Source organism: Odontesthes bonariensis, chromosome 3 (assembly GCF_027942865.1).
Source record: "Odontesthes bonariensis isolate fOdoBon6 chromosome 3, fOdoBon6.hap1, whole genome shotgun sequence".
Lineage (NCBI taxonomy): Eukaryota > Metazoa > Chordata > Actinopteri > Atheriniformes > Atherinopsidae > Odontesthes > Odontesthes bonariensis.
The window spans coordinates 5,014,672-5,035,963 of record NC_134508.1 but is presented as its reverse complement, the minus strand read 5'-3'; the positions used below and the strand labels follow the sequence as shown (position 1 = coordinate 5,035,963).

At 41.5% G+C, this 21,292-nt stretch overlaps 1 protein-coding gene across 1 annotated transcript in view; it reads right to left on the bottom strand.

Moving 5' to 3' along the window:
• LOC142376667 (integrin alpha-5-like) overlaps positions 1 to 21,292 on the bottom strand; it is a 76,721-nt gene that overhangs the window by 12,724 nt on the left and 42,705 nt on the right. The window contains exons 19-26 of the mRNA XM_075460120.1: positions 15,825 to 15,892; positions 8,637 to 8,787; positions 7,055 to 7,147; positions 6,686 to 6,765; positions 4,605 to 4,685; positions 4,394 to 4,499; positions 4,125 to 4,283; positions 3,896 to 4,003 (exon numbers count right to left, since the gene is read on the bottom strand). Coding sequence (XP_075316235.1) covers positions 3,896 to 4,003; positions 4,125 to 4,283; positions 4,394 to 4,499; positions 4,605 to 4,685; positions 6,686 to 6,765; positions 7,055 to 7,147; positions 8,637 to 8,787; positions 15,825 to 15,892 — 846 coding nt within the window. The remainder of the gene's footprint in view (positions 1 to 3,895; positions 4,004 to 4,124; positions 4,284 to 4,393; positions 4,500 to 4,604; positions 4,686 to 6,685; positions 6,766 to 7,054; positions 7,148 to 8,636; positions 8,788 to 15,824; positions 15,893 to 21,292) is intronic.

The following is a 21,292-nucleotide window of genomic DNA, read 5'->3' as shown; positions in this document are numbered from 1 at the left end:
TACTAGCATATCACAGCCCAGTCTCTGGGCAAAAAGTCGCATTCTGGGTAACAAAGGTTGTAATGAAAAAAACATTTGTGATAAATGAATGAAAAGATGATAGCTAAGGTTCTGCTGCATACATTTTCAGAATGAGCCTGCCGTTGTTAAAGAAAGGCTACGCTAAATCCAGCAGTGGACAGTAACAGAGTACATTTACTCGAGTACTGTACTTAAGTAAATTTTTTGAGTATCTGTACTTTACTTGAGTATTTGGTTTCTTTTGGAAACTTATGACTTTGACTCCACTACATTTAAAAGATAAATATTGTACTTTCGACTCCACTACATTTCTAGGAAGCTTATTGTTACTCGTTCCTTTTAGGGATTGTAATCCGCTGTTGCTGTTTTTCATTCCTAAAATGCAATTGGCCACACCAGAGTGGTGTAAAAAGATCTGGAGTCTCAGCAGAAAGCTGGATTTGACCTTCTGATTTGGAAGATCTTCATCAAAGCACAGTTGTAGTTTGTTTGTTAATGGACTCAACAGTTAACTTCTACTCCATTATGAATGTGTGGGGAGAAAAAAAAAGGCTCTCCTGTTTTTTGGTTGGGGATGTTTTAAATAATTTTTTTTTTTTAATGAAAATAGCCATCCTTATTTTTTTAATTGCATTTTTAAGCTGGAGTTTTTACAGGGAGTATAAACTTTTTGTAGCAGAATGGTTCTACATGTGAGTAAAATTTTGACCGAGCAACTTTTACTTGTAGTTGAGTAAGATTTGACCATGAGTATCAAGTTTTGACTCAAGTACTGGAGTGGAGTACTCTGTCCACCACTAGCTAAAACCTTGTTTCCACTATGCAGTACGCAGACATCCCAAGTTCCAAAATCTCATTTCAGGGAGATGCTTACACACACACGCACACATATTTTCTTTAATTAATTTACGCTTAATTTATTTTGCATATTTATCTATCCTATTTATTATCAACATATTAAATTGGGGATTTTTCAAAAGGCTTAGACAGGATGGATATAGATAGTTAGATACTGTAGCTGGCTAGTTAGATATAGAACTACACAATTTAGTAACTAAATGTGTATTGATACTTTAAATAAGTGTTTGATACGTTTTGCTTTATTTTATAACAGCATTTAACCAACAGAAATAAAATGCAGATGATGGCGCATTCAGCCTACCTCCACATGTTTTACAGTCATTAAGTCCGCCGTGGACAATACTGAAGTTTTTTACTCGAGGATTCACCCTCTGCCATTTTGCAGGATGCACAGTTTTGAGTAGTAACTTAGGTGACTGTCAGAGAGTAAATCGAAGCCATCCCACACGGAACGTTATTGGCTTATTTTGCTGACTAAACCAATCAGCGCGCCCTCTGACAAGCAGTCGCCCTGAAAGCTCGTTGAACAGAGCATACGCACAGGTTTCACAAGCAACCTCTCACACCCCTCTCTCTCTCTCTCTCTCTCTCTCTCTCTCTCTCTCTCTCTCTCCCTCGTGCCTGCGCAGTCCAAACGCGCATGGTGCACGAGTTATTGTGTTGCCTGCACGCTCTCACTCGCATTGAAAAAAAAAACAAAAAAAACGAATAGTCTAAAATCCGGGATATTTTATCCGACTCGCGGGCATCCGTGATTAAGTATCAATATCAGGGAGACTCCCGGAACTTCCGGGAGACTTGGGATGTCTGCAGTACGGTACGGGTCGGGTCGGGTCGCTTTGGGGTCCGCTTGCGTTCCCACTGTACAAAGTGGAACCTCAGGGGTGGGCGGAGTGCGTGCCAAACCGTAAATAACAAATAACATCCATAATTTGGAACCACCTCCAAGCTTCTTCAGCTTAATGCGACACCGGCTCGCGGTCCGGTTGAAACCACTCTCAGCTGGAAAACTTTTTGGTTTGGCACAGCGCCATCGAGCTCCCGCTGCACAGCCTCCTCACCAACAACGGAGAGCAGAGTCTAGAACCGGTCCTGTGTGCTAGGTACCAGAGATGGGGACTCAAGTCACTGTGACTTGGACTCGAGTCGCTGTTTTGATGACTTGTGACTTGACTTGACAAAAAATAAAAGACTTGAGACTCGACTCGGACTTGGAAGTTAAAGACTCGGCACTTGACTTGACTTGAGACACGATGACTTGAATGACTTGAGTGTTAAGCATCTAGCATAACTTCCAACTTTGTTCGTCATTTGAAGATCCATTCTGACCAGTAAGTGCTCGTCAAATGAGCTAATATTATCCTGTTAGCCTAGTCGGTAGTTAGCTAACGTTAGCTTGATATGATACGGGGTGGACAGGTTGGACACATTGGCCAATGATGTTTACTGATAGCTACTTATATCTTGTCTTTTCACTTTATTAAGATCAGATTCTGCAGGTAAAATTGCAATAATAAGGTGACTTGACTTTGACTTGACTTGCCCAAGAAAAAATTACTTGGGACTTACTTGAGACTTGAAAGCTAAGACTCGAGACTTACTTAAGACTTGCACATGTGTGACTTGGTCCCATCTCTGCTAGGTACCCCAAGCAGAAGGGTTACAAAAATGGTAACGGGTACCATGGGACCGGTACGCTTTTGTGGTAGTGGAAACACTGAAATAAGCGAACCGTTCTGAACCGACCCGTACCGGACTGCATAGTGGAAACGCGGGTTTAATCAGAGCACAAAACAATATACATAGATCTATGCACCAGAAAACTTAGGCTACGTTCAGACAGCACACTGAAGTGACCCAAATCCGATTTTTTTTGGCCCTATGCGACCTGTATCTGATCTTTTCATGACAGTCTGAACAGCACAGATCGGATTTGAAAAAATCCGATCCAGGCCACTTGGATATGTGGTCCTAATTCCGATACGTATCGGATCTTTTGCCATGCGACTGCAGTCTGAATGGCCAGGGCGCATTTATCCGACCTACACGTCTGAAAAGCCGCTCACATCACAGTCCCACCACTCCTGGCTACGACGACGCACCCGAACGTGTCTTTGGATAGACGATGCCACTGCCCCACAAAAGGCCAGGGCCAAAAGCCTAGCTCTTTGTCTTTTTAATATCCTCTTTAAAATTATGCCGTGATTAATGTGCTGGCTCCGGCTGGACAACAACTTTAAAATCGCAATATATGCATTCATACTCTTACCATCCATGTTTACTTCCGCAAACACTGAGCACGCTCGCTGCGTATGACGTCATCGTACGCTCTTCTGCGCATGCGGGATAGTATGGGGCGGTAAGCCATTCACACAGCAGGCCACATACAGGTTAGCCTGGGAATTCCCATGCTGCCTTGCGCGCAATTTCATTCACACTGCAAAGGCAGCCTGGAAACCACCGCCCTTATTTTTGCCCGAGTTAGGGAACCAATCACAGAACGGGGGGGGGGGGCAGCAAGACGATGCGTCTATGCGCGACACCGAAGCTTGTAGAGTGTTAATCCAACATGGCAGCGGACACAACGTTACCTTTCGATGCAGCCTTAGAAAGTGCTTTAAGTAGCTTAGAGCGCAAGTTTACTTTTATTTTACTTTTTTTTCTTCTTCTTCCTCGTTGAATTTCTGTCGCTCTACATACGTCATCTGGTATAAGTGCATGGGAAGAACCAGACGCCATTTGATAGACTTTCGTAGCGCCCAATAAACGGCTCTAGGCATTCGTAAACCACGCCTCAAATACGAGAAAATGCACACCTAGTTCCCAGACCACCATCTCACCGAGATGTGGACGCGTCAGCCAGGCTACATACAGGTCGCATTTAATTGCAATGTGAACGACCTCACAAAAAAATCTGATTTCACAAAAAAATCGGAATTGAGCATCAAGGCCTGCAGTCTGAACGTAGCCTAAGTGTGTCCATGCTTGCCAGAAGGCAATTCTACTTTCTCACCAGGTTTCCTTGTTCAATCAGAGGACCCCTGTGCGCCTCCCTCTTCTGGATGTGGTGCTCTGTGCTGGACCTCATTGATGCAGGACCCTCTGCTGCTGGAGGCTGAAGCTGCATACATTGGCAGAGTCATTAACAAACACAATCCAATGTTCAGGGCCAAGAATAGACCAAAGATAATGGCGTCTCCATGCCAACCAAGCTGCTGGTGTGTTGACACGTGTGTCTTCACCTTGAGTTTCAGTGCATTGACGGTTGTTTTGGAGGAGCAGCTGAGCGGCCCCTCAGGGACCACCTCCACAGGATAGAGCAGCCCGTGGCCGGGAACCCTCAGGGGACATTTTACCTCCATGGTTGAGTGGCTTACTACGCTGGGGCCATTATTCACCAACTGAGAGAGACGGTCATACAGTGAACGTAGATACTGTTGCTGCAAACGCAGTACAAACATCGCTGAATATCTGAAAATGCTTTCTTTTAAAAACAGATACCACAGTGTACCTCATAAACCTGTTGGAGCTCAGGGCCAATGTCCTGCTCCTCCCCCAGGCTGTGAGCAACGGTCCAGTTGGGAGGAGGAAAGATGACTTTGTCTGGCCGAGAAACGCTGCAAGAGCCACGATAACACAGCCACGTTAGCCACGCTCGCGATAATTCTCATTATATGAATGTAACGAAATGAAATGATGAAAGATAGACAATGGAGCCTCACCCCTGCAGGATGACATCAGCCATGGCAGCAACCTCCAGCTCAAACAGCACCACCTCACTCTCTGAGTTATTAGCATTTTTACTGCAACACACAGGAAGACAAAAGGGTGGATGACTCACAAAGATTTTACAATCTCACTAAATGCATTGTGAAAAGAGATTTAAGACGAATATTTGCCAAAATGAGAAATATTAAAGTCACAATCCGGGAAGCCTGTGGGAACTTAAAGATGTGCTCTGATTTTTAAAGTCAAAAAGCTGAAAGCTAAGCGTTTATCTTTGGCATTGTTACAGGTGAAGTGGAATCATAGTAAGTATGAGTTGTGCCTTTTGCTGGACAAAGTCTCACTGATGTTTTCCAGTGAAAATGTTGAGTGAGCTGCTTCAGTAAGGATATAACTGACACTCTTTTGGCTCAATTGTGGGCTAAGTGATTAATATCATTGTAATATATATGTTGTTTTTAGATTTAAAAAAAAGTCTTAAAGTTGGCTTATTCGCTGACAGTTTTTATAGTTGGACAATGACTGAGCGAATAATTCTGTCCCATGAGCAGCTGCGAGTGAGCAAAAGCCAAAGCTTCCACTGCTCACAACACTGGAAAGAGATTTACAGCTTAAATCAGTTCACTTTGGAACACTGCGTCAGATTTGATGGAATTCAACATCTGTGACGTCACACATTTTCAGATGACGTATGATGTCAAGTATCTTGAATTCCTCTATTCACCTCTGAATGGCTTTTTCTCAGTAGAAACTGAAGACTGAGGCGTGTGGAATGCAGAAACAAAGCCTGCACTGTTCACACTGGCATCCTTTAGTACATACAGGACAACATGGAGCTGTGGAGTGCCCATCTCAGCCCATGCAACCGTCACAGCTTTTGTTTTAATGCTCGTTGACGTTACTTTTTATCCTCCTCACCGGTGCACAAAAAACTACATAACTGGCAAAGAAGAGGAGTTGCAGAGGAAGGAACCTGGAGGATTGTTTTGAGTAGAGATTTTGCAGGAGATTCTGCATTATCCACACCTCTATAATGTTCCCTGGACCCGGTTGTTCCCTGGTTTTCCACTACACGCTGCTGCTGGAGTTTTAACCCGGACTAAGAGATCTGAACACATCACAGCAGCTTTAAAATCTTTACTCTTTCTTCCAGTCAGTCACAGAATAGATTTTAAAAGCCTGCTGATGGTTTACATCTGTGATCTGTTCAGAGAAAATAAAGCCAGCAGAGCTCTTAGATCCAAGGACTCAGGTCAGCTGGTCCAGTCCAGAGTCCAGACTAAACATGGAGAAGCAGCATTTAGCTGTTATGCTGCAAACAAGTGGAACAAACTGCCAGTGGAGATTAAACTTTCACCAAATGGAGACATTTTTAAATCCAGGTTAAAGACATTTCTGTTCTCATGTGTCTATGCATGAAATCTGCACGCTATCTTTGAACTTATCTGGACTGTTGCTTGTTTTTAAATTCATTTAAATGATTTTATTTGTTTCTCTTTATATTCTTTTATGTATTCTTAATGCTTCTTCCACTCCCTGCTGCAATGCTTTTATTATATGTGAAGCACTTTGAACTGTTTTGTACATGAAATGTGCTATACAAATACATTTGATTTGATTTGATTTGATTTGATTTGATACATGCTCATGCATATATATAAGGGGCTCAAAGTTTGCAGACACTCCTTTGCAGAAATCCTTCGGCACTTACAAAAAAATACAGAAACAGGAGATTAGATGAGGCGTCTTTTTCTATCCAACACCGGCAAACTTGACCCAGTGGAGCTGCACTGCGGACTGACTCATTTCTAACCTGCATGTAGTTATCCGTGCAGAACAAAGATTGGTTGGAACGTTCTTTCTAGCAGATATCCTGGAACATGGAGGGTTCTCTCATGACTGTGCGTTAGTCAGTTACCTCCAAATGAAAATGTTTTCAACGATGTTGAGAGTGCATGAGACAACGGAACGATCAGCAGGGGCGCAGGGTTAGAACTAATTCATCCCGTACATCGACCACACGTGACAACGTCTGACCCAACAGTCCAGGGCTCTCAGTGAGAAAGAACTGACCCACCTTCGGATTTGAAGCTCAAACTGGACGGTGTTGTGAGTATCCTTCAACCTCGGCACTGTGAACCGAAGGCCGGCCCATGACTACACACAGAAAACTCAGTTAATGCCTTACAATTGTTACGGTTTCATGTTTAAACAGGTAGTTAGTGATGGGAAGCAGAGCCTGAATTGTTTTTTCTTTGTCTTAGAAACATGTTGAAACAGGGAACTGATCGCTCTCTTTAGATAAGAGTTAGGCTTGTGTTTTCACATTTTCAACAGCTCGCTGTAAAAACATGTCGAGTTTGCTTGTGAATGAATCACACAAGTTGACTTGAGTTAATTGTACTGAAACACAGAAAGGGAAACAGGGCCAAGAACAACATCTTACGCTGGTACCAGACTTCATGGGGTTTCCCAGATCACACACCAGATAGCGAGTCTGGTTTTCGGCCTCATAGCTGCACGTCAGCTGAGTCAAACTCTGAAAAGAACACAAAGACGTCAAATTCTGTCAACTGTTTACATTTCATTAGAAGACCACACAAGAAAACACATCACGTCAAATATTTTGCGTGACTTTTGCTGCAAGAAACGGTTCACAGCAATATGGGAACTGGACCGGAGGAAATTTGTATATTTTCTATCGTGTGTTTTTACTCTGTTCAGATACTGGTGGGAATGTACAGCGTGTCCATCTCTAGCTCATGTGATTCACTGCTATGCAGTTGTACTTAGTTTGAAAGGCAAAGGACGAAGCAAACTGTCTTTACCTCGTGCAGTTTGTCGATTTGTTATTTACGGAAGCCCAGAGCGGCAGTGGAACGTATAAACCTTTTTTTGATGGTTTTCTCGAGATAACGAGTTAATTCAACGAGTTCATTTACCGATGGTTTTCGAGGCCACTTTTTCTCCCCAGTCCGCCCCTGTTTATATGTGTTTTATGTGTTTGTTTGTCTTGTAGAGATAACTTTCATATCAGCCCGCGTCCTTTAAGGAGACGGCCGGCTCGACTGCAGCTCAGCAGGCGTTTACACCTCAGTGATCCTGCTGATATAGTCGACTTCATCAGTGACCAGCTGAGGGGACCAGGCCGTCTCCATGGTTACCGAATGATGCACAAGAGGTGCCATTTTCGTTTTCTGGAGATAACGAGATAAATAACTCGTTATCTCGAGAAAACTAAATGCTCGTCACACCAGCGGGATTTGCTTTGTGCATTTTCACAGCAGAACTGTTACACAAACGCTCCACATTCCATGTTTGATTCATAGGCGACTTTATTCAGTTTTCAATGAAAGGGGGGTAAAAATGGATACACCTTTGCCAGAAATACATAAAACACATATAAACAGGGGCGGACTGGGGAGAAAAAGTGGCCTCGAAAACCATCGGTAAATTAACTCGTTATCTCGAGAAAACCATCAGAAAAAAGTTTATACGTATAAAGCTATAGCTTTATATAAACGTATAAACGCTATATTCCGTACAACGTCTCATCTCAAGGACACATTTCTGTCAGATGAGCTGAGTTTCAGCTTTTTTTCACAGATGGGATGTTGCACAAGCACGTGTTTCACATGGTTTTTATCGGAACAATTTGAAAATCTTACGAAGTTGACTGTAAAAGCAAGTTAGAGCACGTGTCCAATGGATTTTTTTGCTGAGGTGGGGATTTGTTGATAGTTATTCCGATGCATTCAAGATTCGAGATATTCGACATAATTATCTTGTTATCTCGAGAAAACCATCAAAAAAAAGTTTATACGTCCCATGGCCGCTCCGGGCTTCCGTAGTTATTTGCACTTGCTTATAAATAATTATAATAAAGATTCAGAGATAAAATATAGGAAAACTAATAATCATTGGTATTCTGTGTCAGGCAATGTTGACATTTTCAGACTCTGACTTTCCACCCTCAGCTGACAGGCCCTCACTAAGCGTACAGCTACACACACTGCCGTCCGCCTCACCACATTGCTGCGAGCTATCCCGCTGTAGTCGGCCTCTGGGGGCAGCACCACGTACAGCTCAGCTTCGTAGGCCCCTCCCTCTCCCTCGTTCCTGGCGTTAAAGGTCAGGCTCAAAGGGTTTTCATCGCCCAGGTAAACCTCTGCTCTGTCACTGTGAAAAGAAAACCACAACAACATCACCACGATTCCTCTCAAGCTTTTACGGTCTCGGGTGATTCTCTTCCGAAAACATTTAATGCAGACCGAGGCTCTTTTCCTTTAGATTGTACAGAATTTAGTGCAAAAGATCAATTAAAGAAATGCTTTTTCTTTCACCGTTTGGATGTAAAGTCAAACATATGGACTCACTGGCTCATTCAAAATGAATTTGCACATGTGTCCAAACGTTTGACATGTGCCCAAACGTTTGACATGTGCCGTATAACGCTGACAATTCACCTAATAAATGAATGTATCTATCGAATCTATCAAAGGTTTTAATACATCATATTACAATATGACATTATTTATTCAACAAGAACTAAGTTACAATGCACAAGCAGTGAGTGAAAAACTAAGTAGGAACATCATTCAATAGTTGGTAGAACCACCTTTAGCAGCATTGACTAATTGTCTGTATGTTATCAGTCTCTCACATCACTGTGGAGGAACTTTGGTCCGCTCTTCTTTACAGCGTTGCTTCAGCTCATTGAGGTTTACATCATTCCTGTATGCACAGCTCTCTGAAGGTCCCACCACAGCATTTCAGTCTGAGGTATGTTGACTTGTTGCAGAAGTCTTGTGGTTTGTTCAGATAATAATAATAATAATAATAATAATAATAATAATAATAATAATAATAATAATAATAATATATTTTATTTATAAAACACTTTACATCAACTTAATGACCTCAGAGTGCTACATTTTAAAACTAGCATTTAAGGAAAAATAAATAAATAAATAAATATATAAACAAACAGAAAAAATCGTTTTAAGATTTTTCAGGTAAACTAAAGGCATTCTAAAGATGTAACTTTACAAACCTAAGCTGTGCTTGCCATGTTCTTTTTAGAGAGAACATGGCAGTGTGGTTTTCCAAGCAAACCACACTTGTCCAGTGTTTTTCTAATTGTGCTGTCATTAACTTTAACATTTGCATTGCCACCAGTCACAGATCTGACACCTACCCAAGTTGGACAAACTTGAGTCAATTCCCCTCCTGTGCTTGGAAACTGGGCAAACAACAGTAGCCCAGTCAGATGGCCGAGTTTAACTACAACCGTGACTGTAAGCTGTGAATCGAGCTTTAAGCAATAACTTTACTCTGTATGTAAACATGTATGTTTTCCAACAGCAAGCCTGTGCTGCAGAATCAGATAAGTGACAACATCATGATTGCATTGAGAGTAGTGTTCTGCGCTGTTGGCTTTCCTTTACACACACATATTATTGACTCAGCTTGATGACTACTTCTGCGACTGGCTCAGAAGGGCATCGATCTTTACCCCCACTGAGTACTCATAGCTTACAATGAGGACAGATAGGCACATCAGTACCACCATGAACTAGCAATGTAAAAAGGGCTTCTGTGCCCTTGATTCATTTCATCTCAGGGTGGGAGTCTCTACTGTTGTTTGTCTGCTGTATTTTTCCTGTTTCAAGTGTGTTAGTCGACACTGCTGACCTACTCAGTTTGTGTTTTTTGTTTTCTGTGACTCGCGTTAGCGGACGGAATCAGCCTTACAAAGCCAACAGCATGGCAGTAGATTCAAAAGAGTGTTTTGTATTTCGGCCATCTTGAATATGTGCTCGTATCTGCTACAATAAAAGTGACTGAAAACAGCACCGTCCATTCGCAGACTGAATACTAGGGCATGTTAGCTTGTGGTGCCCCGTCTGTTTAAAGTCACTCAGTGCAGGGCATGACCAAAATCCCCAAGTGGAACCTAAAAGGTAATGAAAATCAGGGATGTGAAGTCTGTCCAGACAATGCATCTCTGTTCCAGACACTCCCAAAGGCCATTTTCTTCCACATATCTGACCGCGGCCGACCTGGGAAACAACCCAATTCCGATCACGGTGATTTGTCTCAGGAAACCAACCCCCACTGCATTCTGCATGTTCACAGTGGCGTCCCTGTTGCCAACATTTTCAGCATTATGTTAAATCCTCTCGACACCCTCCGACCCTTCAACCCTCCCCTGTCTGCTGCTGCACTTGGCGGTATTAAATCTAAGTTTCTATTGTGCAGAAAGAGGAGAAAAGAGTCTGTCGAGGGTTGGAACTAGGGCTCTTCTTTCAGTCCGTTTCCTCCCCCCTCCCCCTGTCATCAGAGGGTCTGGGGGCAGTGACCCCTCACTAGGTAAGATAACCACCATATGATTTTAATTAGGCCTGGGGCAAGTTTAACAAATGTAGAGGAAGCAACACTGATGGCATAAAATCAAACTCTCCACAGATGTGGAGAACGGACAGATACTGAGCTTGTTTCACTGAACTGAATTTAATTTGTTGAAAAAAAATATAATAGTGAATCATAAACCTAACAAAAACATAACGGAAACCAGGGGATCCAACAAATATCCAGCGACAGACCTGTGAGTTGCGACTGTTAAACATCCCACTGTGGAATGTTGGCGAGCACGAGAACACTGCTGCGTCCTACAGCGTGTCAGCGAGAGGAAATTCTGTTCAGCAAAGTGCTGAATCATTCGAGTTCGGTCCCGAGGCAACTATAAATGCAGATCTTTGAGTTTTCGTGAGAAACTTTTAGCACTGATTGTATTTCTGCAGCTAAGAGAAATCACATGGCCACATAATGCAAAACACTCCTCACAACAGATCTAGCTGGCTGCGAGGAGAAAGTCAGAGTGTGTGTTTGCTTTTTTTCGAATGGAGGGGAGACCCTGATAAATATTTCTCTGGTGTCCATTCACAAACAAGCATACACAATTAATTCATAAAATATGGGATTCTTTCCAGAGCGCAGCCAAGTTTCTGAACCACAAAGAGACTTATTGTTGTTGTACTGTTCTCAGACTTTGTCAAATTTGTTTCTCATTTCCTCATTTTATTACAATATTCAGCTCCTGAAGTCTGTGTATTATCGGTGCCCAAAGTTTCATAAATTCTACTTTTAAGCCTGGACCTTTGGAGACATGTTGATCGTTGGAGCGTCCTCGTCAACAAACAACTTGTTTGACTGTCAAATAAAATAAAAAAGTGTAAGAAAAAAGATCAAAGAGGTCTCATATACAGAGCTTTTTCCCTGATTTTAGTAAACAACCTCGAATTTTTTCTTTTATTTCATTTGAAATTGATTATCGCAGCACATGCCAGTTAAACTGTGTTTTTATGATCTTTCTATGTTTTTCATTATATGTTCTTTATCTCTTGCCATCTTCGCAGTGTCGTCACACTGTCAGAGAATTTGTAGTCAATCACTCACATGGACAGGAATTGTCATCCTGGTTGAGGAGAAAATGCAGGAGAGGCGTCTCTGGTGGAGTTTGTTTGTACCGAATGAACTTGAATGGTTCATGAGAGAGAAATTATCACAAACTGAAAACAGCTCATTTGTACAAGCAGATACACTGCTTTTTTTTTTATCTCCATAAAGTAACAAGCTTCTAGTGATCTGAGAAGTCAACACTAATGTTAACGCGTGCCTTTTTTGTCTTTTTTTGCTCACGAGTTGCCAGGATAAATCACTCCCTTAGGACTGTCAAGGTGAGGGAATTCTACCCAGGGCATAGGCACCGTCTGCGTGGGTGCTTCGGAGCCCGGGCACCCACGGGGATTAATGAGCACCCACGGAAAAATCCGAGCATTGAAGTGACACAATCAACCATTATATAGTATAGCTCGTCAGGTGTCTGGAAGCTGCGCGCCGGCGCAATTGCGTTTTCCAACCGGCGGGGAATTTTTCTTGGTCGGGGCAAAACCGGGCTTTCTAAAGCCATGTCATCTGCTGCTGTAGTGTTTTCCCAAAATTCACCGAATCCTTCCCGAATAGCCTTCAGATCGCCTCTCAGTGTGTCAATCATTTCTCTTGCGCTCTGTGTGTAGCTGGCGCTTTTGGAGAGCGGCGTTGACCGCCTCCACGCGAGAGAAGAAAGTGAGCATGAGCCGCAAAGAAAAAAAAGTTCCAAACTTCTGCAAGTGCACGAGCAGGCCACTGGCTTTCCCCCCTGCATCACCTTTTTCTTTTGCGCTCAAGTCCTCTAGAAAGTCCATCAAAGCACTGTAGTTTGCAGCAATGGATTGTAAAGAGGCCGCCTTCACAGTCCAGCGCGTGGGGCAGAGAGGTCTCAGCGATGCTGCGCCTGTACCCTGAAACTCCTTGAACCAAGCGAGTCGTTTTGGTGAATTTCTGATCAGTGTGATCAACTCGCGGATGAGGGACATGAAGTTTCTATATGCAGGGATGCTTTGGGCGACGTCATGTACCATTAAATTCAGCAAATGTGCGGTGCAATGCACATACTGCGCCCGGGGCTCCTGCTCCAGCACGCGTGCATTTTAAGAAGACGTACTATGTATGACCAATAAAGAAGGATAAGAATCTGAGTGGATGCGGTCTCCGAGTCGTGAGTATAAGTTTCAGTACTAGTTTCAGTTTGTATAAATATATTTTCAGTTCAATTCAGTGCATGTTGTGATTATGTCATCGGTTTTTAAAGGAACAGTTCACTATTTAAGACCTTGAGTCCCAGTTCCAGCTTGTTTATCAAGAATAAGAAATGAGGAGACCATTTTCACAACAATAGCTCATTTCTATCCATTTTGGCTGTTTTCGCTGGTCCATCCTGCTGCTACAGACAGGGTTCCATTGGGCACTCTGTTCAATGTCCTTAAAACAATACTAATGTTAATTTTAAAGAAAAGGTCAACTCACCGGGTGGTTAGTGGATGTTCCTGTGTGTCCCAAAAAAAATTGCGTTGCGAAATAAAAGTTATTTCTTGCTTTATTTAGCATTTTGTAATCCAATTGTATTCCGTTTGGAAGACTTTTCACTTTCACTGTCAGATCACTGCGCCAGGGTGAAACTCCCATCTGGTGGCCGGGAGTGGGCTAGAGCCTCAGACTCAAATATAGAGCGGATGTTTACGTGCGTCGTGATTTAGCATGAAAAATAGTTCCTGAACAGCAAAGAACACGGATTACACGGATGGAAAACCATAAAATGCGCCGACATTTTTTTTTTTAATACCACGAACCACCCGGTGAGTTGACCTTTTCTTTAAAATTAACATTAGTATTGTTTTAAGGACATTGAACAGAGTGCCCAATGGAACCCTGTCTGTAGCAGCAGGATGGACCAGCGAAAACAGCCAAAATGGATAGAAATGAGCTATTGTTGTGAAAATGGTCTCCTCATTTCTTATTCTTGATAAACAAGCTGGAACTGGGACTCAAGGTCTTAAATAGTGAACTGTTCCTTTAAGTCGCTTTGTAGAAAAGCGTTTGCCAACTGTAACGTAGGCCTAATTCCATTATCAATTTCAATTCAAATATAGGCTATTTTATTGTAAAATATTGATGTGACATCCGCAGGGAAAATAAATAGGATACATTTATTACACATACAAATAAAGTGACCAACTCATGAAACGGTTATATTATTGGAAAGCAAGGTTTTATGCAAACGGGTCTTTCTGTGGGTCGCGACCCCCAGTTGGGAACCACGAGCACCCACCGGCATAAACATAAGTCGGCGCCCCTGACCCAGGGGTGATTTTGTGATTATGATGGTGACTATTGAACTCTTTTTCCACTCCATGTCAGCATTGATCTGCAATAGGGAAGCTCTAGTCATCGTTTTTAGAACGCAAAAGGGAACACTGATAACCTCGGACTTTGAACTCTGTGTGTTTTCACCCATAGACGGAGTAGAGTTGGGTGCATGTGAAATGGACAGTCAGGGAAAGAAGAAGGCAATGTGTTAAGGTTCATTCTCAGAGGGCAGACGGGGCCAGCAAAGCAAAAATCCTTAGGATGGCAGACGGTCTTGCAACAGAAGTCGTTGCACCCCATCAGGTATGGGGAAAATATGAGAGGATCTGCATGCCTTGAATGACTTGCACAGAGGAAGCTGGAGACAGGAGGTCGACTACTTTCCACCTCCACAAGCTAAGGACTGGGCAATAGAGATCCTCAGAATGAGATATTCAGGGTCCATCAAGCAAGCTTTGCTGCATGTTCAATTCCAAGGCTTAAAGGGATAGTTCGCCTCTTTTGACATGAAGCTGTATGACATCCCATATTAGCAACATCATTTATGAACATTTTCTTACCGGTCTACACAGCAGGCAGTGATATGAAGGTAGAGAGAAAATAGCGCCAAGCGATTGTGAGGTCTGACTTTTTCCTGGAGAACGATTTTGGGATGCAAATGTATTACTCTTTTGAACACATATTGTTTTGAGAAGCAAAACGCTTTATTTTTTAAACCCCAGCCAACTAGCCGGACTACCTTCGTCAACGCCAAAACGAGGCTGGAACTCGGCTCACAGGACGCAGCGGGGGGTAAGGCAAGGCAAGGCATCTTTATTTATATAGCGCATTTCATACCACAGGTAACTCAATGTGCTTTACATAAAGACAAGGCATTTAAAAGAACAGCATAAAAATAAGCAATTTAAAAAGAAAAAAAATTTAATAAAAATTAAAACAAGGTTAAAAGCAATCAAAGAAGAGGGGAAAAAGAAAAATATAAACTCCACCATAAGCACACAGAAAGAGAAATGTTTTTAACCTGGATTTAAAAGTGCTTACAGTTGGGGCTGATTTCAGTTCTGCTGGTAGTTTGTTCCAGTTGTGTGCAGCATAACAGCTAAAAGCTGCTTCACCGGGTCTAGTTTGAACTCTGGGCTCCACTATCTGACCTGAGTCAGCAGATCTCAGAGCTCTGCTGGGTTTATACTCTACCAGCATGTCATTCATGTATTCTGGACCTAAACCATTCTGTGATTTGTAGACGAGTAGCAGAACTTTAAAATCTATTCTGTATCTGACGATGTAAAGAAGATGTTCATAAATGATGTTGCTAGTATGGGATGTCATACAGCTTCATGTCAAAAGAGGCGAACTATCCCTTTAATACTATAGCTTTCATCGACAAATAATTTCGATTCAATACACCCATACTGAATGATGGTCAAAGAAAAAAACAGTGAACGTTGTGATTGGGGATTTCCTCTCACCCGTAAACGGCCAGCTTGAGGTCAGGGACGCAGATGTTGTCCTCCCCACAGTCGAGCTGAATCTGGGCCTGATGAGAGAAAAAAAAGGGAAGAGGTAAATGGAGGAGGAAGGAGGAATGACAGATGGATATGGTGAGAAGGTATGGAGAGAGAAAAGCTTCGGAGGAAGTGGATGTTTACAGAAGCCAGAACACTAGATTTGTGCTTTAATGAAAGGATAATAGAGAATATAGACTACTCTATACCCTCAATATATGCACAAAACTAACAATATTGGCAACAACCAGATGCCAGGAAGTTGTGCGATCGAAGTGTCCTTTCATGTTCGCTGGATAAAAGAAGTATGTGCATAACATGTGGAAAGGAAAAAAAAGGGAGTAACTGAGAAAACATGCCGAAGGTTAAGGAGAATGAAATAATGGTGAATTCCATCTAAAAGTTTACATTTTTGTGGAGAAGCCTCCATCAAAAGGAGAGAAAAGCTCACAAGACAAAAGGATTAATTTCCTCCTTCATCTTCTATGACAGAGGACTTTGTAAAAACTGCAGTCTGAGAGAAGTGTTATTTGATTTGGCATTTACTTTTCCAGTGAATCTCTTGATCTTTTTTTTTTTCCTTAACTTTCTTGTCTCTTTTCTTTTCGAGCCCCATGTCATTGCTGTCATGGTCTCATCTCCCCAGCATATGGGAAACATTAGACTCCAAAAGAATGCTACAGAGAGCACCAGCCTGGCAATGGTTAACAGTGTCTTAGTGGATATTCCTCCTTTAAATCGCTGGTTTTGCATTCATTCAGCCGTCTATCCGTCACTTAACACCAAACAAACATGAGCAAATGTGCTCTGTAATAGACTTAGAAGAGCAAAAGATGAGGCCCAACTTATCCTCTTTCCCTTCCAACCGCTTCTAATCGCTTTTCCACTCTCTTCTCTTCATCTTCCCATATGCTCAATCCATATTTACCTCCAGCTCGTCAAGTAATAGATTAAGTATGTTGGCTTGTTGGCTAAATTTATGATGAAAACTGAGATTAGACCTGATAGATAAACAGAAATAAAGAGGATACAAATCAGATTTTTATGTAAGAGAACTATGAGAGCTTAAAAAATGTCAGTACATCAACAGCAGTAATGAGCTATAAAGAGACATTCAGAGTGACCCCGGTGTGGCTCTTCAGGAGGAAGGATCACCGAAAAAATACAGCACAGCTGTTTAAATCTATCTGTGCATGAACTTGTGTTAACTGTCTTCTGAAACTGTGCCTCGGAGAAGACTGTGGCAGTAAAACGGGAAAGGTAGACATGCTCAGGAAAACATGACGTTCTGTGCATAGGGATGGGAATTGATAAGATTTTTACGATTCCAATTCCATTTTCGATTCTGCTTAACGATTTGGTTCTTTATCGGTTCCCTTATTGATTCTCATTTCAAAAAAAGGACAACAAACCCGTCGATTAGCATCAACTTTGTTTAGTTTAGAAGTAACACGAGTCATGACCTTACAAACCCAACAACGGTGAGCTCCACATTGGTGTATCCTGGCCTGGGTAATTTAACTCTTCCTGCTCTGGTGAAAGGAGAAGCTGGAGGTAGAGGTGAACTGGGGGTAGTACCACCAGCCTCTGGCTCTGAGCCAGTCAGGCTCTGTCTCTCATGATTTCATCTAAATGTAATGCATGAGAAGGCATTCATTTAACCTTAACCGTTACTAACAGCAGCTTTTACAATGAGGCAAATGGTGCTAACATGATAGGCAGTGTTTGTTAGTTAGTTACCTGCAGTGTTAGCCGAGGACATGCTAACGTTGCTAACGTTGCTGGGTTCAGATTCACCGACGTTAATCATTCATTCATAGTTATTGCATGTTGGTAGTATTTCCTCCCTTTGGTGAAATATTCACTTTGCAAGTTGCCCTGTTGTCGTCTTTTTTAGGGATGTGTAACCAAACTTTCGAGCGTTTGTAGCGCTTGGGCGCCATGTTTACTGTTGGCTGCTGGCTGCGCTGGACTCGCCACACAACGTTGCGTGGTGATGTCATTCGCGCCCACTGGAATCGATAAGGGAATCGTTTGCAAAATCGCCAAACGATTCCAAGGAATTGAAACACTGGGAACCGGTTCTCAACAAGAACCGGTTTTCGATTTCCCATCCCTAGTGACGCAGGATATTATTATATTTGATAAGTCATGGATAAAAGTATGAAAAAAAATGAAGAGGTGAGCCTATACTGGAAAGTCAAATGCATGACAGTCAATAGATGGTCATTTTGGAAGAGAAGTGTGACAATTGTATGACTCAACTATCAACTTCATGATCAAAGAAAACAGGTTATGCACAAAGCTGTTTCAAAAAACAGAACAGAATCAGAAAGCAATGATTTGGAAATCACTTCAAACCAATATTTTACTGAAAACGGTACAAAGACGACGTGTTCAAACCGTGATTTTGAACAAATTTCATACAGAAGCAACAACAGACTGAGAAAGTTTACAGTGTTTAAATGTTAGACATATTGCCTTTATGAAGGTGTCTGCAAAAAGTTGAATGATTTTGGAATAATTTTTCTCAATGTAAAATTTGAAATGTAAGTGTATTTTATTTATACAGCCCTTTACAGACAATCCTTACGGTGTACCAAAGTGCTTTACAACAGGTAATAAATAAAGAGAAGAATAAGTAAAAACAAATAAAAACAATAAAAGAACAGTGAAAGCAATAAAATACAACAAAATACAATAAGATAAAATAAGATAAAAGTGTCATCATACTACTGGGTATTAAAAGCAATCTTAAATAAGTAGGTTTTTAGCCTAGAGTTGAAGAGGCTTGAGAGAAGATAAAGATTTTATTCCCTATCGTATACAATATTATTTGAGGAATATACTGGAGAAATCTCCAAAGCTGAAACCAACACTGAACGGCAACAAAGTCACAACACCCAGTCATTTTATTTCAGGCCCCCGTAGGTCTGATATTGTCATTCAGCGAGCAGATCAGATTTCAGAGGAAAAGCACATCACAACTCCCAGCTCAGGGTTTTGTTGTTCAAAGCCTCCTCGTTATACCTTCCACCAAATTAAAGTTTAAATCATGCTACAGCTGTTGTACCTCAGAATTGGGATGTTCGGACTCTTCTACTCTTGCTTTTTGCTTTGCTTTTACCAGCAGTAGGAAAGCACTTAACTTAGGGGGAAAAAAAACTCTACTGTTAGTTTGTTTAATGTATTACATCCAGATGAGGAAATACAGCTTCTTATCGGTGTAAGAAATGGGAAATTCTGATTTGCAAATTGTCACTGCCCTTCATCTCTGAAACTCTGAAACTTTCGGTTAGAAGTTGCCCATTTTCTTAACGTTAGCGTCTAAAAACCTCAAAGAAACAAAAGGCACACCAGTGAAGCCCAGGATTTATGGAGCTAACATGTCATGAAGTAAATAACTTCTATGCCTTCCAGTCATGACGTCACTTCGCCTTTCCTATCTGTGCTGCTGTTTTAACAAAGATTCGAAAGGTTTTGGAGTAACGTGTTGCTCTGCAGATAAGGTGTTTTTGAGGGAAAGTATTGATTATTTTAGCAATACAATGTAAAATATATAATTGAAAGAATGAGCTTGAATGGATCCTTTTCAGGGTAGGCCTTTCTTATTTCAGCAAGAGAATGCCAAACGAGGTTATTCATTCATTACAACTGCATTGCTTTGTGCCACAAGACTCTGGGTGCTAAACTGGACTGCCTGTACTTCAGACCCGTCACAAACTAAATAGAATTTGTGCGTGATGCAGATCACTCCTGAAAATGTTCTGCTTTCAAAACTAGAAGAGGATTGCCCAGACCCCCCCCCCCATCAAAATGAGCCTATATTGCTTAAAAACAGACTAAATATCTGCTTCGACATTGATACTGTGGGTGTGTTCGAAACCGCATACTACTCCCACTATTCCTACTATACTAACTTTAACTTTTTTTAAGTTCCCGGATGCATACTAGATTCTCTGAAATGTTGGGTATGCATCATGAGGTTACTACTCATACTCAAACTACCCAAGATGCAACGTAACTTGACGTCGCCGATCGTCATTTCCTGTCAAAACGGCAGTTTCAAGCTAGCTACAACGAGGGTAGGTTCACTTCCTGTTTTCAAAACAAAAGCACCAATTGTATCGTAATGGCTTTCCCTATGATAAAAGGCAACGGGTATTTTATTTTGTGAAAATAACCGGAAGTGCGTTGCTCACTGCGGCTAGCTTTAGTAGCGCCGAATTCGTGGGAACAAAATTGTAAATAGCCGGTATTTTGTCAGGTTTTCAACACGTTGGGGATCTAAACGACTACTTTCTCACCTGAAAATGTTTCAAATGTTGCTAAAGTTTACAGAGTTTAGAGCTTAAGAGAAATCAGCTTCAGGCCGGCTGATTTCGGCTCGGGCAGGAGCGAAATGCATTGTGGGTAAACGCTCTGCATACTGTCTGATCGATCAGTATGCCGTATGCAGAATGCAAGTATGCAGTATGTAGTATGTAGTATGTAGTATGTAGTATGCAGTATGTAGTATGTAGTATGTAGTATGCAGTATGTAGTATGCAGTATGAAGTTTGTAGTATGCAGTATGTAGTATGTAGTATGTAGTATGTAGTATGCAGTATGTAGTATGTAGTATGCAGTATGAAGTTTGTAGTATGCAGTATGTAGTATGCAGTATGAAGTTTGTAGTATGCAGTATGTAGTATGTAGTATGTAGTATGTAGTATGTAGTATGCAGTATGTAGTATGTAGTATGCAGTATGAAGTTTGTAGTATGCAGTATGTAGTATGCAGTATGTAGTATGTAGTATGTAGTATGCAGTATGTAGTATGTAGTATGCAGTATGAAGTTTGTAGTATGCAGTATGTAGTATGCAGTATGTAGTATGTAGTATGTAGTATGCAGTATGTAGTATGCAGTATGCGGTTTCGAACACAGCCTGTGTCTTTGCAGCATTCTCAGTTAATCAAACAATAGATTCAGGATCATTTCGATTTTTGTTTACATTTATCACTGTTCAAACTGAATGAGCGTAAGTTTTTTTTGAATATATAAGCAATTCATCCTCTTTTTTTTTTCCATAGTTAAAACTGACTTATCTTTGACAGGAATTGAATTTACTTACACAAGTAACACTTTCTTTACTTAACATACAGTGACCTAAACTGTTTCTGCTTCAGATACAACTGATCCAGTTTGCAGCTTTCCCCACAGAGCCCCTCAGTCTTCAGCTGAAAGCCCCCCATAGCTTCAAAAGCTGTAGTTTTAAACTGACAGTGTAACTGACAGTGTCTGTGGGGTTTGTTTTGTTCTTTGTAGTTTTTGATCTTTACATTTCCATGTTTGAAGTTCAAGCTATTCTCTTTTCTTTCTTTTTTAAAAAAAAACTATTCCACACGTGAGTACTCTGAGTTTTACCTCCTGCCCTTGTGTCACATCAGGT